Genomic DNA, 19,140 nt, shown 5'->3' with positions numbered 1-19,140 from the left:
CTCTAATTCTCTCAATTTGTCACATGAGCCAGGTTAAAACAAACATGCATTTGGTTATTTTCTTAATACACTTGGGGTACATGGGCACCCTACTAGTTGCAAGGTGACTATTTGTATCTGCAGACAGTGCTTGTGTTCCATATTTTAGCAATGAACAAATGGAAAAAGGTGCATTCTAAACATTGATCAATACTAGTATTTCTAAAACAAACAAGGCCAATGTCTGCCACTAATTTGTTTAATCGGGTAGCATTACATATCCTTGACATTGCAGCTGTGCTATCCATTCTGAAGAAAGTTATGATATATGTTATTGATAGCGCGCCCATACACAAGTGTTTCAAAGTTGTGCTCATTTGCCTCTTGAGCAGGAATGCAAATGAAATGTTTCTACTAGAAAGCATTGAAAAAACATTAACATGAATGAAGTAAGACATTTTCGAAAAAGTAAATCAACCACATTCCTTATTAGGGTGTCAGTCAAAGGGTCGAATTCAAAACACAATACATTAAATGTATTTTTTTTGGCCTTGGTATAGGTTAAATTTGTGTTTTTTTTTCCCAAAAAACGGGGGTGGGTACCCCCCCCCAAAAAAAACTGCATTGGATTATGTTTTTTTCTCAGTCCTTTTGATTCGAAACAATAGCATTTCGAACCTTTGTATTCGATCCTTTCACTCTAAACCCTTATTAGTATGACACAAAACTATGACAGTTTATTTTCGCTGTACAGTGTCTACTTCCACGATATGGTGGACACTGAAACTGTTCCCTCTTTATATACGCTTTATTTATTGGCCTTTTGGATTTTGCTTGTTTATGAATAACTGGCAGCATGGCATACTGCAAAACGTTTTTATTTCTTGAACTGCTATATATGAATGAAAAACATCCAGCCCTTTTTGTTAGGAGCGAAATTATGAACAGATTAGCGATACAGAAATGTGTTAAATCGTTTTTCATAATGATTCCAAACAATACATTAACAGTTCTTGCACAGTGTGGAAAGATGTTGTCTGCTTGTGCTCCAATTCCTTAAACACTGTGCAACTTGAATTAACATTTTTATTAATGCTGAAAATACTCCATTTGCTGACAAGGGAGGGCCATATGCAGAATGTTAGTACAGTAGGATAACTTTGAGGTTGTTCATATAATAGGACTTAATGATTTCTTCTGTTTCTTGAGGATCGGCCAAAGACCGCCTTAGAGCGCTTATACTCTGGCGAGCACCAAAGAGGCAAGATGAGCGCTGAGGAGCAGCTTCAACGGATGAAGCGTCACCAGAAGGCCTTGGTTCGTGAACGCAAGAGAACCCTTAGCCAAGGCGAAAGGCACACGGCTCCCCCTCGATCCGCCACCGTCCGGCCCATTTCTGCAGACATTGGCTCAGTATGTTAGAAATGCTTTCGGATGCTTTTTTCAATGTGTGCCTTCTACAGGAATTACTAAAGTGGCATCAGTGTGCATGACGCATGTAGATTAAGGGTTTCCATGCTACACGGAAGCCTGACTGTAGTCCTGTGAGCTCAAAAAACATCTGGAATGCAGTGTATGGTGCAGATAGTTTGTAGAGTTGGCAAGTTCTGCGGGTAAGTTGATCTGTGAACTGCATCGAAGGAGAAGAAAAAACAGGTATTTTTTGGGGAGATTTACAAAGACAGAAGTTGAATTTGTTGAATGTATGCCATTCTTGCTACCTAGTTGACTTATTTGCCAAATGTTGTGTTAAGGGTCTACAACAGTTTCAGGTTGTGCCTAATTAATATTTGTGCCAACACTTGCTTATGATACTGAGTATGACAGAAGCATTTCTTAATCGACTTTAGGTATGCTTGTTGCAGCAATCTACGTTGTAGTAACTCGATGAATTGTTAATGCCTCTCACCGGGATCAAAGTAGAAATACTCTGAAAATAAGGTGCATTCTAATGATGTCAAACTAGGTATTGTGAAGATTCTAACTGTCTAACAACGGCGTCCCATCACTCTAAAGTGGCAGTTCTTATGCAGTAACCACCCAGCCACCCCTTGGCAGCGCTCCAAGAATGTAAACCACCAGCCGGAAGAACTCTAGGCAACGGTTTTGTGTGACGCTTTAGTGTCTTCAGTTACGTCGTTCATGCTACCAGCACTCTTGCTACTAGACTCTTATGCTGTATGTGCTCTAACGCCTCCCCTTCCGGTTCTTAGAAGCTTCTAACCAATTGAAGTACTTGCTAACTGGACAAGTCCGTTTCTACCAGGCTTAGATGTACATTTATAGCCACGCATATCCTCGCATCACCTAATACTACATGCGTGTTCCATCCTCATTTAAAGTTTTATTTAACTGTCCTTTAATGGCTTTCCTTCATGGCTTCACCATATAATCACTGTGTGACCCCACCTGATGACCTCCCAAGGCTTTGATGAGGAATGTGCCTGAAAGCGCTGAGTATATGGCGATGTTAATGTTTCATCTGACTGCTTTATGCAATGGAGTTTTTCTGTATTCTTCATGATTTTAAATGTGTATAAAAACCTATATTTGCTCTTATTTAACAATTTCGATAGCTATTTAATCATTTCAATAATTGTACCATTCATCAACGCTTCGTGTTGAGCGTTCTGATTTCATTTCCATCACTTCTATTCACAGCTCATCTCACTCGGCCATAGAAAACCCGATAGATAACTTATTTCCTTTGAATAATTTGAGAAGGAAGAGGTATATTAATTTCATTATTTCCTTTGAATAATTTAAGAAAAAGGAGAGGTGTATTAATTTCATTATCATTACATTTTTCCAACCTCTGTCTGAAAAAGACCACTAATTATAGCAATGCACAGATCCTAATTAAACTAACATCCTTCTAGCTTCCGGGGCCTGTGCCCAGGAAAGTATATTTCTTACATTTCCCCTGAGCGTTATAAGATTGTATACACTTCTCATTTTACTATTAATGCTTGCCCTGATAGAAAAATGATTTCTAGTGTGAAAGTCTGCAACAATAAATGATTTGTTGAAGAACATAATCCATTCATGTTTTTTTTTTCTTTTTGCCATCTTAAAGCCTGGGATAAATGTGATAATGTCTACAACTATAGAACACATTAAGGACGTTGTTGTGTTCCTTACAATTACTTCATTTGATTCCAAGCTTCAACTTTATTGTGCAGAATCGTAGTAGATTTCGATGATGCCAGCTCTTAAACCTTTACTCCTAACAATACCTTCTCCAAATACCTATGACTAGAGCAAAGATGTCCATTTTAAAATTTCTGTAGGCCAAAGATTTAAACACATTGGATCATTTTCTGAGAGTGGTAGTTTGCATTTAAAGCATTGAATATAAATGGCGTCCAAACAGTGGCTGGGTTTAAGAATGCAACTTCCAAAGTCCCCCTGACACAGAAAGATGGCATTTAGCCATACTTTTGAAAGATTATGGGCACCTACATGTGTGATTATGTGGAAGGTATGATATGTCAGTGGATATTTCAAGAAAGAGGTTTGCAAGGACTGACACTAAAAGCTAGCACTCATTATTCTACCAGGTGGGATGAATCTGAGGATGGCGTCCCTTCTTCCCTAGGGTGAGATTTTTCCCATGGGCCAGAGCGGTGCATCCACAGTACAATAATCACCCTGGGGGTGGTGCACAGAGGATGGATCACATGGAGGGAAGCCCCCTATGGAATTAGGGATGATTATTTTCAGGGCATGCCGTATTTTTCCGCCTTGATAACACCAGCCTCTTTTTCAATACCAAATCCCCCCGCCCCCCGTAAGGAGAACTAATATAGTTTGGTGTAAGGTTTACCGTCTTCATGACCTTGGCAAACCAGAAATATCTAAGAATTCTTAAGTATCTCGCTTCACAGGGGAAAATTAGTACTGGGGCGAAGAAGATTACTTCAAATAAAGGAAGTGAGCAGTCTCGTTTTTTCCGAGATTATCAATTGGCAGAATCGAGGCAGATGGCCGACACAGGAATTCAAAAGGAACTCTGCTGTCAAACAGCAGAGAGACAAAGCTGAGGGAGATGAGCCTCCTGAGAGGGCACAGCGGGTTGCCTGCACCAAGCAGACAGATGGAAACCGAACTGGAAGCCACAGAGCAAGGTAGAGCAAAGGCTGACGAAGGTCCAAGTTGAAAGAACCGAGTGCGTCGGTGTTGGTACTTAGCCTGAGGCTACCCGAGCTCTGGTTAACCACTTCCAAAGCAGGATCGCTGCTGGGGAAACGAGACCCTGTCCAAAGCGCTGCAGAAACTGCCTCTCTCCAAAAAGCTGCTGGAGTCTCAACGAGCAACACAGTGACTTGGGAAACGCCAGTACTGTTCAGGAAGACGTGAACCTGCATGCAGGTTTCCAGAAGTTGTTAGACGGCCGGGGAAGTTAGAGAGTAAAGCGAAGACACACAATTACCCACTTTGCAGGAGAGTGAACCGAGCGGGTGTAACGCCACTGTGCGAGTATGGGATCTGCACACAAAAGAGAGGGTCTGGGACTTGAAAGAGAATCAAAACTAGTTGCTCACTTAGCAGGTAATTGAACAAAGGGGGAGTAACGCCACTGTGAGAGTCTGGGACCCGCACCAAAAGAGGGTCTGGGACTTGAAAGAGAATCAAAACTAGTTGCTCACTTAGCAGGTGATTGAACAAAGGGGGAGTAACGCCACTGTGAGAGTCTGGGACCCGCACCAAAAGAGGGTCTGGGACCTGAAAGATAATCAAAACCAGTTGCTCAATTGGCAGGAGAAATATTAGTGCAACAAGCCTGATAAATCCTCACTTTGGTTGATAAATATGATCATATTATATATATATAAATGAGGAGACCCATAGCTAGACAGCACCAAAACATAAGTATACAGTGGCTTTAACTAGAGTGAGTTTAGTAGTCCTATTTGAGGGGCACACTGAACACCAATAGAAGTCTTTGTGGCGACACCCAATGCAGCGGGAGACATGTTGAAATATGCCATCACAAGTCCAATATAATTTTGGTTTATAAGGTTTGTAGTGGTGACTAAAATATCCACAGATCTGAAAATCCCCTACTTTTTTAATCACCTCTTCACTGTATGCATATACAGTAACTCTTCTTTACTCTGTATTGTATAAGGATGTTGAATTCTGGTTTCATCATGTACAAACATTGTCAGACGGCATGATGCCTCACTGCTAGCTAGCACTGATGTCAGATGGGACTAGAGTGCAATGTTTCTATACCTGTACATTGGTACTGAAATTCACTTAAGAGAACAAGTGCTTTAAAGGTTTATTGCTCTGTGCTATTTTGATTTTAGGCTGGTGTGTTAACAATTGGTTCTTGGGAGACAAATATCTTTGGAGTGATAAAACAAAAGATGAGATTGAGTTTCCAAGCACGAGATGTTCCAGTGTTCAGAGAAAAGGCCTAAATACTACACATTGCGTGACATTGACAGAGGTTGAGGGTGGATGTAGATTTGATACTCAAAATAACATTAAAGCATGTACAGCGAATGTAATTGTATTATCTGGAGAGGGTGCTGCTTAGCAATGCTAAGAGAATGGAGATAGAGAGGTGGTTGCTTCTGTAGACTGCAAAGATGCCTAGTAAGGTTTAGGATTAAGGTGGACCATATCCCACAGTGTATTTGAGAAGCTGTTTGCCTTCCTGCCACTGCTAAATTCCATGCAAGGTACATTTTGGGTGCACAGACCACAGGGGCAAGGCAAGGTTACACTTTCAACTGGGACTTTACAGAGGAGCAGTCACTTCCATTTATTTCAGTTGTGCAACCCCCAGACCCCAACCCCCCGGCCACTGTTCGTTGAGAAACAAATCTAGGACCATCTTGCACAAGCACATGCATAGAAGTGCTCTCCGTGGCTGTCATAGGCCAGAAGAGAATAGACCAGACCACCTCTCCTTAGTTCTCTATTATGATTTTCTTTGCAACACTACCACTATATACATGCTCAGCATGTGTGGGTGCTTGAGTTTGACTTGCTTAGAGAACTCTGTTAGAGTGAGATGTCAGACAAGATGTTTAAAAGAATTGTAATGCGATTGTATTTCAGTTAATCTTACCAACATATATATATATATATATATATATATATATATATATATATATATAACATGCTTGGGTATGTTTCTGTACTCAGCTGATGCAATTTATCAGTGTTGGGTTGTCCTCTGCTGTCCAAATGACAAAGTGCACCCACTTCAACAAACAGAGAGAAACGATGTAGATTGAATGCCTCCTCATGAGGTTAAACTGAAAGTAGATGCTGTAATCGTACTACTACGCAGTCTTATGCCATCACAGTGACTTTGCAGTGGAACAAGGTTGACAATTACGTGTGTCTGCAAAGACGCATCATAGAGGCCTGTGTGATTGATAGAATTTAGATACTGTTCCTATACTGTGTATATCTCTCATTCCATCTGATACGTTTAGCCTTTTCAATGACCATGGATAAGTCACAGGGACATAAGCCCCCTTCCTGGAAGCGATGGGTGGTAATTCCCATATTTAAGAAGGGGACAGAAATGACCCTATGAATTACCAACCAATATTGGCCTTCAGGATATGCTAGAACGCCATATGTTATACTGGGAACAACTTGGTAATGTGCATTTCCTTTAGGCACCGTTTGTGTTTTCATTGCTTTTTTTATTGCTCTTAGCGACAGATACAGTGAGATCATTTCTGTATAATGTCATTCTTTGTTTAAATGGCAATATTGTTAGCTCTGATTGCAAATAGAATTGAAATTACAATGTACAAGCATTAGATCACCAGCCAAATAGCATCTTCTGAAGAAAATTTCCTCTCTATATCAGAGACCTTAATTTAAGTAGTTCAGATACAGCTACGTTCACAGATATGCCAGTGTTAGTGCTCCTAGGAAAAGTGCTGTCCGAAAGCAGAAAATCTCACCACCTGGCAATAATGTTAATACCGTGCAAAAGAAGCTGCCAGATTTCATGGAAAGTGTCATTTATTTGGTCCTTTTCAGGATCACGCAAGTTGCTCAGATGATTTGCCCTGAAGCAGTTGAGTGTCTCCTACACCCTGCTAACAGTTAGCATCTTCTTGTACGCCTTTCACAATCCACTATTCTTCATTTCTCTGTGTGAGGGTATTTTGGAGTTAAATTGTAATTCCAATCTCACATGTTTAATCATGAGGCACAGATGATTTAATGCAATGCTGAATTGAGTTCGTTCTGAGAATTGGAGACATCCCTGATGAAATTACTCTTTTTAAAATTGTTCACCCTCTGAGGTGAAAGAGCTGGCATTCATTTAGATTTAGAATGATGTCATCATGAGACTGATTCAGGTTATTTTATTGTTTTGTAGTTGTCACTTATATAGCGCCTTTTACCATTATTATAGTCTCAATGTGCTAGTAGTGGGAACGCCTTCAGGGACCGAATTCCATTGTGTTGGAGATCACTGAGTAGGATTAGAATGCCTGTGTGCATTTGGCAACGATAAGGCTTAGTAGGGCTGGGCAGGCTCCAATAGAAGGCAACCTGTGAGGCCAGGCCTGTGGAGGGGTGCTGAGAGGGGGTCAGGAGATGGCGTGAGTGCTAAAGACTCGTTATGTGTCCAGCTGGTCTTCGCTGCATAGTAATGTCAGAGGTATTGAGGCATAGTCTGGTGTAAGTAGGCAGAACAATCATGTGACCAGCAAGGTCATCGCTGTATTCTGTGTGCGCAGGTGGCCATATCTGCGGCCAGGGTCCACAGGAGTGGTGCATTTATACGTGCTTAGAAACTCAGATTGAGATTTGTTATATGTGAACAACAGCTACATGTACATGACAGCTTTCCTCACAACTAGTGCATGGAGGATCCAGTCTCCAGAGCTCTGTGGGACTTGAAATAACGATGGCAGTTCAGTAAATTGATTGACATGAAATTAACTTTGGTGCAAAAAGTGGGTGCATTCCAAGGACCATGTGAATTGTGACAAAAGGTTCTGGTCATTTTCTCTTATGAACAATGAGGCCATCAAAATGGGCCCTGCTGTTTGTATGTGTATGTGTGTGTATATATATATATATATATATATATATATATATATATATATATATATATATATATATATATATATATATATATATATATATATATATATATATATATATATATATATATATATATACATATACACACACACTCGCACACACACACCCCCCCCACACACACACACACCCCTTTCAGTGAAATGACCAAAGCAACATTCCGCCTGGTGTGACTCTGCTTCTTCTTACTAATTCCATCAAAGAGAATACTACTGTGAGTAACCAAACTATTGATGTGGGTCAACAGCAAATCAAGACATAGCTCTGGTATAGAGAGCGGATCAGATTGTGCCCTAAGCATACTTTTGGACTATCGTAGCAACGCCAGACTCTCCCCTCGTACACAAGTAGGAATTTGCTGAGTATAGTATTTTTTTCCATATTTTCTCTGGTAGAATTGATGGTGGTCATCTAATGTGCTCCACTGGTAAATCAAAAGCCACTCCTTAACTGTATCCACCCTCCTTACTTGCCTGGAAAAGTAAAGGCATAAGTAGAAACTTGGAGGTCAGCCTTCAAATCATTTGAGAAGTAGTTCTTTTCAACAAAGCAAGAAACCTGCTTGACCAATATCCTCTCCAAGGGTTCTGCTGGAAAGGGCAGTTTAGCGATGGGTCTATAATTTGACATATTGGCTGGTTGAAGAGCATTGTGCTTTTCAGAAGAGTTTCACTGTTGCTGTATGGTATCCCTTATTCAAATTAGTGCATTATAATGCATAACGCTATCTTTGTATCGATCACGATCTGATGGGTTACATTTCATACACCATTTATGTTTTTGGTTTTTGCATTTAGCTATCATCAAATTGCCACCAAAACGTGGGTTTAACTTATAATTCCTAACAGTCCCAATGCTAGAGACTGGTAAAAACTCATTCAGTGCGTCAGTCAAAGTTGATGAAAATTTGACAAATCTGCAGTGGGTCTCAAATTCAGACCTGTGAATCAATATGCCATTCCATAGATTCACATGTTAACTTGGCACAGGAAAGGGGCCCCTAGGGGTCCCTAACGTCTATGGAAACCACACACGATAGATACGCCAGACACGAGGTTGTATTCCCAAAGCTAGGGTTTATTGCAAAGCAGAAGTCTCACGCCCCGTGACGTGCATCTCTAGACCTCGAGGGACGCAAGAGAGTGAATTACGTACATCAGTTACATATATACAAAATGCATATCGAACAATCAGCTGTGACATGTTTAACACCCCCCTTTATTGGGTTTCTTTGAACTTGGTGTGATGGACATCTCCGACAACTATGACACCTTCAAACATCTATTCTAGTAACAATTTGCAATTTGTGAGTGCGGAGGCATCTTTCAGTTGTTGAACAGAACACAGCGCTTCTGTTCTTGGAAGCGAGCTACATACGGGGGGAGAGTTGCATTCCAGATCTTGCTATCTATGAGGTGCTATTCGTGTCCTGGGAGCTCAGCCGACACGCTATAGCTCTGCTTCAAGGCTACATTCGGGAGGGAGCCGGGTATTCTTCCTGGCGCTGCCTACGTTGTGTTTCAACGAACTCTTGTTATCCTCACAGCCCTGCGGCATTGTCCTTTTTACGTGCAGACAACAATGTTTTACAGTCAGGCAGTGTAAGCAGAAAATATACTGCAAAGCAATAGGAACAGAAAGCAATGAGCAATGGTTAGAAAACAAAATGGCGATTCTTGTTACATCAAAATGGCCGTTCATTGGCAAACTCGAAAACCTATATTCTGTCATATCGTGCATGAGACGGTTGGCCCACGGCCACCAAAATACGTTTGTGGTCACAAAGTAGAGGTATCCATTTTTCTAGACTGACACACAGTGATATCTTATTTCTTTGAGTCCCTGCTAGTCTTTAATGCCAACTAGTTACTCTTAACCGGAACTCAACTGTCGATTCTGTTTCTTGGCATGACCCCAGACAGGCGTTCAGATGCTCACCAGGTGATCTTTGTTGCCATATATTTCTCATGGAAGCAGCATGGACAGGGTTCCAGTTGACATTCACCTGCTTGAAGAGTGACAATATAAGTACTGGCCCTGTTTTTGTTTTAAGGTGTGTAAATGGCATCAAATGTTCATGAGCAGACCCCCAGTAATGTGCAGCAGATCTGGTCCAATTTGGCCAAAGAGGCGTCTATCCTTACACTGCCCCATTTCGTTGCTGAAGTCCTTGAAGAATTGATTTCAGAAAGGGTGGTGCTAGCCCTGTCTGATTAAAAAGCAGAATTGTCCAGTGGTAGATTGACCCACCTGCCTCCACCTTCCTATACTTAGTTGTTGCTGACACTGACCGGATCGCATGCTCTGAGTTGTCAAGGATTGAATACATGAATTACTGCAGTAATATTTTCCAACTCCCCCTTAAAGCGGCTAAGGGTTTGGGACAGAAAAGGACACCTGATTTTAAGCATTATTTGTTGCCTTCTTATTTTGAGTATAGGATTTCCAGAAGCATGTGCACGTTGTGTGCCCAGCTTCATAACTGACACATGTTTGCACAGAAGTTGACTGGAAAGTTAAAAAGAATGCCTGATTTATTAACATGCCATAAATGAATTTGAGTAATTAAACATGTGGCTCCAAGGGTTGCCAGACATTTGGTCGAAAAAAATTGGTCGACCAGACAAATGGTCGAACCAATTTGATTGAAAACCAAATGGTCGATTTTTTTTTTTTTTTAATTTTAACCCTTTTTTTTCATTTTTTTGGGGGGGTCCCCCCCAACCCCCTTTTATTCCTCTAAAAAACCCTTTTTTTACTAAACGAAAACCCGAAAAATAAATATATAAATATAAAAAAAAATTCAACCATTTGGTTTTCGACCAAATTGCAGTCGACCAGTTTTTTTTCGACCAGTTGACTGGACACCGCTCCAAGGTCATTACGTACATATATGAAATTATTTGAGCAACTTTGTGTTTTGGGTCGTATGTCAAAACATATTTCTAAGAATCATCGATTTAAGTGCGGAAATACTAACATTGTTTTCCATTATCAGTGGAAACGAGAGCAAGAATTTGATTTGCAGTTGCTTGAGAAAGCAGCACGTGGATTAGAAGAGAAAGCGAAAGATGACCACGATTGGTTAAAGGTTAAAGCTATCGCTATGACTGAGCTTGATCTGGAACCCCAAGATTATGACCTGGATATCAGCAAAGAGGTAAAGAAGTTAATTTATTTGGTTTTCAATGGTCACAGTGCTATAACATATTAAATTCGATGTCTTTTGAGCATCATATAAAAAGGGCACTCTATTACAGAGTGGCAAATGTGACCTATTTTTTGTTACTTCTGTGAATTGGATGCTATGTACTATAGTAGACACTTGTTACCCTTGTCACCCTTGTCACCCTTGTCACTGATCGCGACTGACCAAAAAAGTCAGGTAGACTGGTGACAAAGTTAAGCCAACCAAAATGCTTGCTGGTTCGCCACTCTTACCTCTAGTGCAAGATATTCTTAGCCCTGCAGTTTTGCTTAGCTTTGATTTTTCTCGTTCAACATTTCTTGCAAAAGCGTACACGCTATACTGCTCTTGTCTGCAACAATGCCACCAGCATCACCACCTGCTTTCATAGGTAATTTGTTTATAGTCAGAATCAAAAGACGTTGCCTAAATATATCTGACCAAGGTTTCGTAAAGGCTGCACAGAACCCACTTACCAGAAAGGAGTACTCCCCGTTCCCCCTTAATTGTGGAAATGAAAGAAGGGCATTGGGACTATCCATGAGGGCTGGGGCACAGACACTGGATAAATGGATCTTATATCTCAGGACTAAAAATGCATCAATGCAGGCAGCACAGGGCTGTTAAACCAAGGGGTGTTTTGTAAGTAAAGGGAAACAAGAAGGGGCAGGGAGCCATTCACAAATGTAACAGAACTTCCAGAGAAGATACTTCCTCTACTTGATCAATCTGATATATGGGACTAATGTTTTGGATAACGATATCCACTCTGAATCAAAAGGCCAGATGATGGCACAGAAGGTAGATATTAAAAATGATCAATTAAAATTAAAATGGAATAATTGAAAAACACTGAAATCAGTAGATCAACCGTCCTCATTGGTGCACCTGTATGCTTTGATATTGCTACGTTAATGACATATTCCATATCGTGGCTACTGGCTGAATTTCTACAGGTAGTTGTGAAGATGCTGTTGTCTCATCTAACATGCTGATCCTTTAAAGTCTGTGACCCAGTTTCCCCTGTGGTCATGGACCTCCAACATAAGCCAAACAACCCGGAGTGAGATAATGTTAACTGGAATCCAGGTACTCTGGACCAGTTGCCAGACTGTGTCCATGACTGCCGCTATGGTTCCAGTCACAGAGCTTGTACCTCAGTCTCCACTCTACCTTGGATTGGGGATACAGTCTCTGACCCTGGGTCTCTTTTTCTGGCTGCCCAGGTGACTCTGCTGGCTGCCGCTCTCTGCCATTCTTACACCCATTGATACCCAATAGATCATGGCCAAGCATGGCTCTTAAAATATAATCAAATCATCACTGATAGTTCTATTGTCAGAATAGGATACTCTGGTTTTGTAGTAACCATTGCACCAGCTGCTCTGTCTCCTCATTCAGATCTTTAAAACCTTTCACTGGACCCCACCATTCCCTCTCAAGTTTATGCAACACGTGCAACAAACCAATTCCAACTTCATCTGGATATTTAAAAAAGCAGCCTAGCTTCCCTCCACTCTGCGTTTCATCTTAGACAAGGCAGTAAAACTGCATACGTTGGATTCTTTTATAATGTATTGTCGACAATATATGGCTTTTGATGATGTTGGACCCTTCTGTGGTGATTGACACACTGCACCAACATTTACTACTTTAGAGGATGGCCATAGTTACTCGAATCTCACCAAATGCTCTTGGAGAACAGAAGCCTATGTTTTAAAAGGGGGGTAGTCTATTTTCATAAAAGCAGCACTTTCCCAAGGAGTCGATAGGGCTCTCTGCTATGGTCTGCCATTTTAACATCTATTTAGCTTTGTTATTTACAATACTTGCAGGCCTACCGGTATCTGTACAGTTATGAGCTGATGATGCACAAATGTATATCTGTGGCTCTGAGGATAAGGAAGAGTTTCAACCCTTTTTCTCCTCTGTAGTAACCACATACGGAATTGTCCTCAACAGACTTACTTGCACGTTACAACTTGACAGTTCCAAAATGAAAATCCTTCTATTTGACATACATGAGATGGTTATGTTACAGTCTCTTTTTTGGGCAAATATTACCTCCTAAGAACACCTTTATTATCTGTTCTTGTGTTGCTAGTTGGATAACACTGTCCCTTCAAATTAAGACAGTAATTGGCAAAGATTTTCACCACCTTGCAATCTTACAGAATCATCTGCCTGAATCATCTGCCTGACTTACATTTTAAAATAGACAGCTTTACTAGTGTGAGCCGCTATTAAACGGGGCATTGGTAACACAAATACGCTCCACTCTGACCTCCCACAATCTCTCATCCTCAATATTAAACTCCAAATGGCTTGGGTCGTCTTTCTAAAGCCAGAATCTCACTAAACCGGGACTCGGTGACAGAAAGTGTTAGATTCCAATAGTCTTGTCTGGCATCCCTAGTACAGCCCTTAGATTTCCAAAGAATAAAATATTTCAATTCACCTCACCACAAATTCTCAAAAGGGCATACAAGAAGCATTGATATGTACCCATTTCTAAATTAAGCTTTTAAAGGAAGAGGCAATGCACTGTCCAAGCTGTGTGAAGGCATCATGAATCAATACGCAGACAACAGATTCCATTAATGTAAATCTAACTTTGAAATATGCTAAATTGGGATGTCCCTACCTAAAGAAACTAAGGAAAATCAGAGTCAGGAAGTTAGTCCGGAAGTGAAACTTAAAGAGTCTGTCTGTGTCCAAAACCTATACTTGCCCTCACAACTAAAGCTAAACAATTTGTATGCATGTCGGTAACAAAGGAAATAGTGTTCCAAATAAGGTTCTGAGCTACTTAGAGCTCCTGGCTTACTTTCCAGCTCCCCTACCCCAAGTTCAAGATAGTTCCACAAAGTCTCGAGGTTCCCTTCCCCAAGAAGACAAACACAGTTCCAAAAAAGGACAGAAAGCAATAAAGTTCATAAAGTATCATGTTTCCCTTCCCTAAACCTTCAACTTGTACTTAATCTCAATCTTGCAATATTCGAAACCAGTTCCAGGTCAACTTTACACTCCTGGTTTCTTGATAGTTCATGAAGATTGCTTCCTTCGGTTTGACTTCAGCAATCTTTTTCATCCCCTTGCGTTTGTTTTCCCCTAACTGTTTTAAAGACTGAGGCTGGAGAACACTATTGAAGTTGTTATTCTAAGATTGAAGTTACCATGGAAGCACTTTACTATTGTTGTTGAAGAAGTAGACTGGGCAGGTAAGTGTACCCATAGGACACAAAGTTATTGCCCAGAAGAACCGAGTGAAGGGAGAAGGGAGAAGCAAGGTCTTAGAAGATGCAAGTGCTGAAGAGTGGTATTAATAGAAAACAACACTTGATGAGTTGTGACATTTGGGGAAAAGTTGTGATAGTGGGTTGAAGAAAGGTTGCAATTCTTTCTGCAGCTAAAGGTGTGGTAAACCATACTGACCAGCATATTGTGTTATTACTACAACTGTGAAACTATTCTTATTTCAGGAGGAGGGAGAGCTTATGACTTTCCTGTGACGCTTTTATTGAAGCAACGGAACTTTGTTGATTTGAGTACAAGAACTTAAGAGCTGCCTTGGAACTTTGTGTTAAACCGGATGTACTTGTGTTCCTTTGAACTGCGGACAGCATCCTTATGTGGCACTGAGGAAGGGAAGTTCACCCAGGTCACGAAAAGAGACATTGATCATATTGTGAATCAGGTCATATGTCATATGGTTACTAGTCTTTGCATCCAATTCTTGGCATCGAGAATTAGATGCATTGAATCATTTCCATCGAAAAATGATTCATCGAATTCCCATACATAAAGTGCAAAGTGTTTATGCATCGCAATACTTCTATCGAATAGGGTTTCGTTATATAAACACTTTACATTTTTTGCATGGAAATTAGATGAAACATGCCTAACCTTATAACATTCGAGGGAGCTGTCAAGTTCTGAAATCTTTAAAGTATTTCAGCACTGGCCAGCTTCCTCTAACTTTATGGGGGGGTGTTCCCCCAGCCAACCCCGCTCCCAACCTCCAAGGGCACCCCCCGAAACCTAAAAATCCATTGAAATTCATTCAATGAAAAACCATTTCAATGAATACATTTCGATGGATAGTAATTTGATGCAAATTATTTTGATGCAAAGACTGGCTAGCATGTCATATATTGTTGAATTGAATTGCCATAGATTTCCTTTTTGCTTTGCTTGTTGTACAAGTGTGAGGGTTAGATATCCCTTTGTTAGAATGTTTCCTTTAGTTTATTTTAGGGAGGAAAATCCTTGCCAGGGTAAGTATAGGGTGTTGTTTATCCAACCTGTTTGTTTAATAAAATGTTGAAAACTCTTTACAAAGTTGTATACCTCACATTTCTGAGCCCTCAAACGTATGATTGTTAGTGATTCTGTAGTGTGAGTGTGCGAGTTAGTGATACCAGTGATTACGAAAGACAATATAAGGTGTGATTGTGAGAACGTGGGTAGTGAGTTAAAGGAGAATGACTGAATAGTAGAGTGGTAGGAGGCAAAGAGGGGATCTGGTAGGAGTCGTAGAAGTAGGAGGGAAATAGGGATAGTGGATAAGGGTGGTAGTAGGAGTGGCAAGAAAGAGTTGTATGAGGGAGGAATAGGTGACATCAAAGGGTGAAGGAAGGAGATAGGAGTAAAAGATCAGAGGACAGGAAGTTGGTAGAGATGAGACGGGGAAGAGCAAGGTAGAGTAGAAGAGAAAGGGAACAGTGGGAGTGAATGGAACTAGGTGAATCTTACTGAATATTTACAATTGGAACACTAACCTCAGTCAAGAGTAGGGAAAGCTAGGAAGTTCATGAGGGAGATGGAGAGTCTGCCTTTATGGAGAACATCACTACGTCAAGGCAGATATTAGACTTTATGGGTCAACAAGCTGTATCACTAACCAGAGCCTACTGATGCCTGGGTCATGGAGGAGAGTTGTGTGGATGAAAAAAAGAGAGGAACAGCCTAAGGCCCCACAAATGTTAATAAAAACCCTTGAACTGTCCTGCAGACCTTTTATTTCAATGTCATCTGCGACACTGGGCTGTTTATATAGGATCCAATGGCATATTATGTGCTGTGAGAAACCGAAGGGTATTTTCGCTCCTACTCCCCTTGTATCCCCTGTACAGATGCCAGGGAAAGGCCATCACTCATGGATCCTGACCCTGGGGGCGGAGAAGCGAGGGAGGATCACCTGGATGGAGGGTCCTTGAAGCTTAAGAGTGGGGTGCTCTCGGGCGAGACATGCTATATCCCTTTTCCTATTGACAACCAACCTAACCCTCCCCCAAACCTTATGGGTTATTATAAGCCAGCTGTGCTTATTTTTCCCCATGCAACAGTTGACAGTACTGAGCCGATGAAGATTACACCCTTTCACCACTCTAGTACTGGGATGAGGAAGATGCATGTTAAGAGCTGTGAGATTCAGGCATGTCCCTTTAATTATGGTCATGTAGAGCTAATCAAACATCCACACCTGCAGCCTCTCAAGGGGCTGCAGGTGTATGAAGGGAGACAAGCCCAGCAGAGAGAGAGCAACAGCGAGACCTGTGTGTGGCAAAAGAGCAGGATACCCTTGTGAGGAGACAGCCGTGTTGAGACTGGAAAAAGATCCAGGATGCCAGCCGTTTTCCAAGAGGACTTGTGGGACCGGATACCAGTGGGCTATGTACTTCCCACAAGTCCAGGAGCCTCCATAACCCAAAGCAGCTGCTGAGGAGCTCGGAGCACAGAGGACGCTGCCCACCTCCAGGAAGAAGTGTTGGAAGTGGCGGTGTGTGCAAAGAAACTCATGGCAAGCAAGCAGGGATCACGCCATTGGGTTTCTGAGCTTCAGAAGCCAAGAGGAAGTCGCAGGAACCACCGGGAAGAAGCACAGAATGCCGGTGAGTGTCGGGAGTGCGCTCAAGCACCAGGGCGCTCATATAGGACCGCAACAGTTCAATGGTCCATCAAAGTAAGCACATGTGTATTGAATACCGAGCGAAATGGAAACTTAACAGTGAAGCAAACAAGTGCATATTGAATACCCAACCTAATTAAGCAACAGAAGTGCACGTTGAACACCATACTGAAAGTAAACAATATTGAATGTATGTTGCACAACGATTCAACTGAAACATTGAAGTCAAGTACACTGAAGGCTGAAGGGAACCAAACAGTGATCCTTTGAGTGAATGCAGTGTGGTAAGGCCACAGATTAGCAAGAGCTGTTATGCATGGTGGCAGGGACACAAGGCTAGCAAGGTAAAGCCAGAGGAGTTAAATAATATACATAAAGCCGAGTGGCCAATAAAAGTAACTCATTGAAGATGATTTGGTGCACAGCAACAAGTGCTAAGGACCTTTGATAGCTAGACTGTGTGGTCTATCAACTGCGCCAAAGCCAGAGAACCCTGAATGGTGAAAAGTAAGGACACCGTGAAACAGCCCAATGAAACCACTGCAAATGAACTGGAGAAGTAAGCCAAAAAGCGGATCAGGTTGACTTGTTGTTTTGTTAAGACGTTTTGAAAAGACTGAAGCAAGTGTAAGTGGCTAAGTTGATGTCATGGGGAAGGGAACCCTGGGACTCGAAGGACCACACGTGTTGTCTTGGGAACAGAGTCTCAAGACCCTTTTATTGTGGATTGTGTTACTTGAAACTTGCGGAAGGGAAACCTAAGGATTGGTTCTGAACTATGGAATTGGTGGGTGTGTAGTACTACTGCTAAAGGACACCAAGTTCAAAGTATCAAGTCGCAATGTTATTCAGTATTCAAAAGAATAGCCATCCAGATTTGTGAATGGAGTTTTTAATTGTGTTTGCAGCTGACGCGTGTTTCGACTGAAGTGGTCGTCATCAAGGCTGTCACATTAATTAATTAAAAAATACATTACAAAAAGGAAGAATAACATGTGATAAAAAGAAAAACCTATAACAGACTATAAGCGTGTAACATAAAAAGTATCCAAAAAAAAAAACATTTTCATTCATTTATACATTCATATAAAATTAGTTGTGCAATGTGGGTGTACATACCCAATTCCAAGTTCATAGTCCAATAGTCAGATAGACACAGCGAGCAGATGGTGGGGAGAGAAGACAGGGAAGTAATCTTTAGGATGGGGTCAATGCTCATATGAAGAAGATGATTATAGAGAAGATCGTGTAGACACTTTTCAAACAAAATTTGATGATCCACAAAATAAATCCAGGGAGAGTACTCCCAATACCTCTTCGGGTAGCTCTGATGGTGAATCTGATAATGACGGTACCAATACCACCCCTCCAGGTGAGGGCACACCACCCCAATCCATTCAAGGAAAGGGTTTTTTAGAACAAATAAAATGGTTCAGGAAGGGTACACGCCCAAGTGGCAACAGGTCAGTTTCCAAAACCAAACGGCCCAAAATATTCCAACTTGGAACACCAACACACAGGGGCAGTAGGGGGAGGGGGCGAGAGAGGAGGATCAGATACAAACAGGCAACCAACAGGTATCCTAACAAGCAGGATCAAAGAAGCAGCAAGGGAACCTATGACTACCAATTTAGTGGTCAACTTATCTGACATGGTTCTTACTACTCAGGAAGAGACAGTTCTTAACAAGGGGCTGTCTTTTTGTCCCACAACCTTGTCTTATTTAGTTGATTTTCAGATCGATCTTTTTAAGTTTACGCGCAAGTTTAAACTTAAGAAATACTTTGCCACCCAAGTCAAACAGTACAAACCGAAAGATATTCCTACTGTACCCAGTACCTTGTCTATCACAGATGTTGACAATATACACCTATTAACCAACCCTGCCTCAGACCAGGACCGTAAAATAACAGAGACTTATCAGGATTTAGGGATTCACTTTACTAATCTCCCTGTCTCTGAAGTA

At 41.3% G+C, this 19,140-nt stretch overlaps 1 protein-coding gene across 8 annotated transcripts in view; it reads left to right on the top strand.

Annotated features, from left to right (window-relative positions):
* PLEKHA7 (pleckstrin homology domain containing A7) overlaps positions 1-19,140 on the top strand; it is a 1,516,580-nt gene that overhangs the window by 1,380,739 nt on the left and 116,701 nt on the right. For all 8 annotated transcript variants that reach the window (XM_069623767.1, XM_069623765.1, XM_069623764.1 and 5 more), the window contains 2 exons: positions 1,189-1,392; positions 11,075-11,236. In XM_069623767.1, the coding sequence (XP_069479868.1) occupies positions 1,189-1,392; positions 11,075-11,236 (366 nt within the window). The remainder of the gene's footprint in view (positions 1-1,188; positions 1,393-11,074; positions 11,237-19,140) is intronic.

The sequence above is a fragment of the Ambystoma mexicanum genome, chromosome 11 (genome assembly GCF_040938575.1).
Source record: "Ambystoma mexicanum isolate Mex_15411 chromosome 11, UKY_AmexF1_1, whole genome shotgun sequence".
In the NCBI taxonomy this organism is placed as follows: domain Eukaryota; kingdom Metazoa; phylum Chordata; class Amphibia; order Caudata; family Ambystomatidae; genus Ambystoma; species Ambystoma mexicanum.
This window is presented reverse-complemented; position numbering and strand designations above follow the sequence as displayed.